This window comes from Gobius niger, assembly GCF_951799975.1.
Source record: "Gobius niger genome assembly, chromosome: 21".
Classification (NCBI taxonomy): Eukaryota; Metazoa; Chordata; class Actinopteri; order Gobiiformes; family Gobiidae; genus Gobius; species Gobius niger.
This window is the reverse complement of record NC_136872.1, coordinates 16022646-16029794: the sequence shown is the minus strand read 5'-3', so window position 1 is coordinate 16029794 and position 7149 is coordinate 16022646. Positions and strand designations below refer to the sequence as shown.

The 7149-nt window shown below is 41.6% G+C and overlaps 1 protein-coding gene across 1 annotated transcript; it reads left to right on the top strand.

The window, feature by feature from the left end:
* Positions 1 to 322: 322 nt before the first annotated feature.
* On the top strand, positions 323 to 6318 carry LOC306980619 (NXPE family member 3-like; the record flags this gene model as incomplete). The annotated part of the gene is made up of 5 exons (XM_079580045.1): positions 323 to 757; positions 1395 to 1690; positions 2411 to 2478; positions 3419 to 3613; positions 5774 to 6318. The coding sequence occupies 5 exons, from the start codon at positions 323 to 325 to the stop codon at positions 6316 to 6318; spliced, it is 1539 nt and encodes a 512-aa protein (XP_079436171.1).
* Between the last annotated feature and the right edge of the window lie 831 nt (positions 6319 to 7149).

Here is a 7149-nt window from a genome sequence, read left to right as displayed (position 1 = left end):
AATGCTTCAAGTTTTGTATTTTGAAAAGATGTAACAATTATAATTTTTTAATGTCATGACAGGTGTTGAAGCAAAAGGATGAAGCTGATAGGTATTAACCCCACAAAAGGCAAAGCAAAACAAATCATCTTCTTTCTGTTCCTCACCACAGCTCTTATCATCTTTTTGCTCATTTACACAAAGGTAAAGAGAACACAAATATATTCTGTCGACTATTAAATGTACCATCATGTGATATAAACCTTTTGTCATCATCCAGGCCTTTGACTTTGTGTGGAATGAACCAGTTACTGTCTCCTTCACAAGACCTGATTTGACCGCTATGTCGCCACCTGAGCCCTCTATATCTTCCACCACAACGCCGACTAACCCTAATATCCAGAAGTGCAGCTTCAAATACCTTTCCATCGAAAATAGACATGAAGGACGCAAACTTCTGAACACTATAACAGCGTCTTGGCCTGAAACTGCACCTCTATCCAAACCATTTTCACGGAACCTGACAACAAGCAGTGCCAAAAGTTCGTTCACTATTGTGCCCCGCAGCGGAGGTTGGAGAGTGGGGGACGAGCTCACAGTGAAGGTCCAGTTGAGGGATTACAATGGAAATCCAAAAAAGAGCGGAGGGGACTTTCTCATCTCCAAACTTCAGAACCAGCAGCTGGGCGCAGGTGTGGTGGGACAGGTGCAGGATCACAGTAATGGGACATTTACTGCGGTGTTTCCTTTGCTTTGGAACGGGACGGCAGACGTAGTGGTGAGACATTGATCTTTTTTGAATGTAGAGTACAGTTACAGCTGGGGCTGTGCAATTAAAATTCAATTACAATTTGCTGTTGCATTGTGCAAGCTTGCATTATTTCATGCCGCTGGGGTGACTGACTCTGTTCTGTTCGCATTTCACGTGCTACTGGCAAATGATTTGGTCCGACATAAACAAACAGCGCTGTGTGATGATGTCATCAGGCCACGGCGCTCAGTTTGCTTAGGAAGGGTCAGGGCTGGCCAGCAGGGGGCCGGTGTGACATTAATGTCTAATAGAGGATTAGTTTAGAAACGTGAGCATATTTAATATGATTTGTACTTTTTCTATAATTGAGCATCCCTTGTTACAGCGCACCTCGTTATTCAAGCACGACATGGGTGAGAATCAAATCCTAGTAACCATAAATGTGTGCAGGCAGGCAGCCAAGTTTCCTCCTGGTGCTACGGTTTCCTCTACCTCCTAAAAACATGCTGTTATTGGCCCACAGTGGCAGCGCGGCTTAATGGCAGCAGCTCAGGACTAACACCTGAACCCTGTTTTTGCTGTTATTACACTTGTACGATGACAAATAAAGCACTTACTTGCTTAATTGCACCTAGTGAGTGAATGCAAACTGATTACATTGCAGGTGATGCTGGTGCACGCGAGTGAGTCCATCACAGTTTTAAAGCGTCTGATGGATAAGGACCCTGACAGGATCTACTTCAGTAGTTACTTCAAGTCTGGACATGTCGCTGAGAAAACCACCTGTAATTTGTGTTTGGATCCAGACAAGGCTCCTCTGTGCAACTTAACTGACCCCAACACTGGAGAGCAGTGGTTCTGCTACAAACCCAAAACACTGGACTGTAACACCCGGGTCACCCATGGTAAAGACGGATTCATCCAGACAATCAGCAAAGTGGAAGAAACTCTCTTTAAAAAGTATGAAGAACTTTTCATTCTGCTTTAGGTTTTTACTTTTTAAGCGTCTTGGGGCAGCTGTAGTTTAGAAAGGTGTGCCCACAACAAACTGAAGGGAAAGGAGGTCAAATTAATCCATAAAAAATCAACATAAAATGTATTGGTTACAGTAAAAAGAGTGTATACCTAGTCATATGCACGGGCAATAAAAAAAACTTTTTCTTCCTGGATTTTGACATGGTCAGAGTTGTGACCTGTCCCACATTCTCATGTAGACTAAACACAGCCTCATTGTGTTTAGTCCTGACTTTGAGAATGACCAAGACGCCCCTCCCTGAAGTTCCTGAGAAGATTCATATGTCTCTAGCATGTCAAAGATGTACTTTGGTCCCAAACCATGAAAAGACTTGTACACTAGCAAAGATGTTTTAATTCTATTCTCTGTGCGACAGGAAGCCAGTAGACTATCCGTAGAAACTCAACAATCTGTCCAGGGCCGCTGCAAGCGATTTTTGGTGCCCTAAGCAGACATCTTTAATGGTGTCCCCCACCCCCCAAAAAAAGCAGTGCAGGGAGGATCATTAAGATTAAACAGTCTCAAAACGAAGCCAAAAATATTTGCTTATTTTATAATTTATTTTTAAAAATTATTTGAACTTGGGTTTCTCTGCTGCGGGTAGACTGTATACAAATTGTGTCATACTAGAACTGAATTCAAATTGTGTGTCTGTGTTTTAAAAGGGGCATCAACATGAAAGCTTCTATTAAGGCCTTGGAGGAGTCGACTGTCACAATTTTGCCAAAAGCAGGTAAAGATTAAAACTGTACTTAGTGACTTGATTGACTAATTGTATTGACTAATTGATTAATTTTAAAATTAATTATTTAAATCGCAATTAATCACAGTTATTTTTGACGTCACTATTGTATTGTTTATCAATAGTGGGCCAAAGTAAAGTTTCCATTTTAAGCATTTGGTCACATTGTCTGAAAAAACTTAAAATCCTAATAATTCACAATTTGGTCTATATGTGAAAGCCAACTGATTACATTATAATTAAAGTCTAGGCATTGTGTTTCATAAATCCAAGTGGACACATGCGTCAGGTAAATGTCCAATTTACAACAACACTTTGTCATCATGAATTCATTCATTCATCATGCACATTTAAGAAAAAGCTAATAGGAAAAGTCTGTGCTTTAAGAATTCACTAAAGAAGAGCTTACTGGTGATAAGCTGATATGGTTAATGATACCAATGTTCTGGTTCTCAGATCAATAGGGAAGAGCATCACTCTGGCCTTTGTCATTGGCAATGATTAACAAATGTTTGAATGAAATAAAACCCTCTGCACCTGATCTCAGGTGATAAGAGTACAGCAATAAGGATGTTCATGGCATCTATGTTTATGGTTCTTAGAGCAATGGTGAAGTGTTGGAATTAAATTTAACACTTTCTGCCAAAGCCACCTGGTTATTAGAGCACATCACATTTTCAAATGTTATTGTTTAACCGGAAAATAATTTAGTTGTTTTTGCACTATCATTTCTATGTTGTATTTTGCCAAAAGCAAATGACTGTGCACATTGTTTCAAACAAGTATTTCTGGGTGTTTTTACACTTAGTCTCAGTTATTGTGAATAGCGTTGTATAAATTCCCACAGTTTATGTAATAATGTTCTGCACTGGGTTATTGAAGTATACTTTCTCCTTAGTAGGCTAATAACAATGCTTTTCACTTTTTACAGGCGAGACAAAGAAGGTTAGACCTGAGCCTGCTGGATATTATTACAGGAACCAATGGCGACCACTAGGAGGCCACACAGTCCGCCCATTCAACAGTGCTTCAGACATTACGGCCTGTCTCAAGGGGAAGGAGCTGCATATGTTTGGAGACTCTACCATCCGACAGTTTTACATGTACATCACAGGAAGAGTCCCAAGTAAAACTTGATTCTTTTACTTTCAATCACTTAAGTATAAGTAGACAGTAAAATTCTGATTTTTCAAAAAAGTGTATTCAGACAGACCAAGGCCCTTTCTTATGAACCAGCCCCTACTTTTCTCACCTGGGGGAATGCTTCCTGGGCCCTATGAACATGCAAGTGTCCATGACGCATGGGGATCATGCACGCACAACTTGCTCTTTCCGGCTGGCACTTGCTACAGGAGTTTAAATGATACTGTATATACTGGTATCTTGTTTTGGAAGCATTTGGAAAGCATTAAACTAGTGATGCACGATAATGGAAATTTGAACCAATACCTATAAACCGATCATTTCCAGACAACTGATACCGATAACCGAAAATGACACTGATAATTATTAATTATATTTGCACACTTTTTTTTGACAAGAAATCAATATAACAGTTCACAGTTCTGCCCAAAATGTGTAAACTCTACCAAAAATATGTGTTTAAATGTAGTGTATAGATATAGATCAATTTTCTCCACCTTAAAATGTCAGGGTTTTTACTAGTGGTGGGCCGTTATCGGCGTTAACGTGCTGCGTTAACGCGAGACTTATCGGGCGATAAAAAAAATATCGCCGTTAATCTATTCTCAAAGCTGGGTTGGGAGCTGGGTCTATACTCTGCTATGATGACTTTCACCGTGATATATTATGGTCAGCACACATTACACAACTTTTATGCCCAATTTCGGACGCACAGGAGAAACGTGAGTGAATATTGCGTCTCCAAAGCGAACACACAGAAGCAGCGGCCAATGACAGAGTGAAAAAAAAACAGAAAAACACCGCAGCGCCTCCCTCTTTTAAAACAGCAACATAAACAACTCATTTCATGGCCACAGCCGCACACGAAACAGCCCCACACGAAACAGCGCAACTTCATCACCAAAAGTTCATGAGAGCCTTTTCCAGCTACATTTCAACCGCGAGCAGAGTTTAACCGCAGCACTTATGGAGTTTGGAGACAAACTTTACAGCTACTTTTCTCCGAGTCAGGTTAGCTTCTCTTTCTCCGCTCACCGCTGTCTCCTCCGCCCGTTTATTTTTCTGATCAAATCCAAAGAAATACGTCCCGCATCTTCGTGTTGTCGACGTTTATCGTCCCGCATCTTCGTGTTGTCGACGTTTATCGTCCCGCATCTTCGTGTTGTCGACGTTTATCGTCCCGCATCTTCGTGTTGTCGACGTTTATCTCCATTTTGACAGAACTATCGCCAGGTTGAAGTTCGTAGTAGCAGCAGCTGCAGCAGCATGAACTGCGTTGTTGTGACAGTGATCACGTGACACTGTTGACAGTGTTGACCAATCAGGAGATGCGCACATGTTTCCTACGCTCACAAACAGAGGCCTGGGACAAGGCCTCGTGGAAGACCCAGGACACGGTGGTGGGACTATGTCTCCGAGCTGGCCTGGTGTCGCCTCGGGGTCAGAACAGCTGGAGGAGGTGTGTGTGGATCGGGAAGTTTGGGCATCTCTGCTGAGACTGCTGCCCCCGCGACCCGGCCCCGGATAAAGCGGAAGAAAATGGATGGATGGATGGATAGTAAGATGGCCCACATTACCCGTAAATTAATACTTGGGGACTCCTGCCACAACTGTCCCATGCGAGAGACTTTTTTCTTTAGCAGGTCATAGTTGCAGAAGAGGAGATTTAATTTGTCACCATAAAATTGATTGACACAAAGCTACTAACTGTAAACAGTTCATCAGGACCTCTTAGTTCAAAATGAATGTTTAACTGAATAAACAGTTAGTAAACACAAGTGCATCTTCTTGAACATGAATTATTTTCATCACCAATTATCATAGTAGAATGTTCTCAAGCAGTTTGTGATGCATTTTGGAAACAGGAGATGAGCCCCTGGTCTAATGCGCTGTCTGACGTGAGAAACTCGTTCTCAAAGACTTACTTTTAGTCATTATTTGGGTAGCACACATATTCTGAATGGCTTCGGCAGAATTCAAGCGAGCCATCTAATCTAGATTAATCTAGATTAATTTCAAAATTGTGTGTACATTGTACACTAGTTCACTAATCCAAATGGAGATTCAATTTTAGAATCCAAACGTGTGGCTTGGCTTTGCATCAGCCCTACATTTTCTGATTTTCTGCGTCTTTCTCTTCCAGATCTACTGACATTTGACAAGCGCAGTTCATTTCAGTGTGGCCCGTTCATGGCTGTTGACCACACGAATGACATTATACTCACTCATCGCTGCCATGGTCCTCCTATTCGCTCAAATGATGTCCTTGTGTCCCAGCTGAAGTACGTGGCTAATGAACTGGACAGATTGACCGGTGGACCAAACACTGTGGTAGTGATAGGCGTGTGGGCTCATTTTGGCTCTTTCACCTTGGAGGCCTACTATCAACGGCTCATGACCATTGTCAAAGCAGTGCAGCGTTTGCTCAACAGAGCTCCAGGGACCAAAGTCATCGTACGAACTGCAAACATGAGAGACATGACAGATGTGTTTGTCAGTCTGACCAACAGTGACTGGTACTCTCTGCAGCTGGACAAGGTGCTCCGAGCTGTGTTTAAGAACATGGATGTTTTCTTGTTGGACGCTTGGGATATGGTACAGGCTAGTTTCTACCCCCATGATGTCCACCCAAACACAGCAATCATAAAACACATGATTGACATGATTCTATCCTATGCATGCCCCTAAAATTTAATATTATAATGACTTGAAACAACATGCTTCTTTCAAAGCTCTTCCCATGTCTCTCTAAAGCTGTCAGGGAAAGTCACAGAGAATTTATAGTTACAGACCTTTAAAACAAATAGGTCTCATTCTTTCAGATGCATTGATGTCCTTGTCTCTCATTACAGATTGTACATAGTTTAGTGTTTAGGGTCAAATTAATCTTAGACCTTAAACAAAATAACTGAAATATTATTGTATTTGCTGTACTTTGACATACCAAACATCTCGTTTTAAATACTGTATTTAAACATTGAAGAAACAGCACTGTTGGGAAGTTATACAAAATTGTGTATGGATAGCATAAACTACTCTTAATAACAAAGCGATCACAAGGGCTTTGATGTTTCTTGATTTCTTTAATTTTACTACCTGTTTATTTGGAAAGCGACTTCAGGTCTCTGTGGCGCAATCGGTTAGCGCGTTCGGCTGTTAACCGAAAGGTTGGTGGTTCAAGCCCACCCAGGGACGCACCTTTTGATAACAAGTGGCCAGCGATCACGGAAAGACCTGGGCTGAAACCAATGGTCGCTGGTGGCACTGCTTTACGAGCACGACGTTAGCGGCCAACATTACTGAATTGCCTCCATAAAGGGGCAGGAGAACAAGCTCGTCGTCCATAAGCAAGCATTACATTGTAGACATGTTATAAACAGCTTTAAAACCTGGTGTCTAATTTTCCAAAACTTTCTTCAGATATTCTTCCTGTGATAACACTGGGTTAGGCACAATTACAGGGACCAGGCTGGTTTCCGTAAGAAACATTTTAGAAATCTCGAATACTAATGAGGGCCG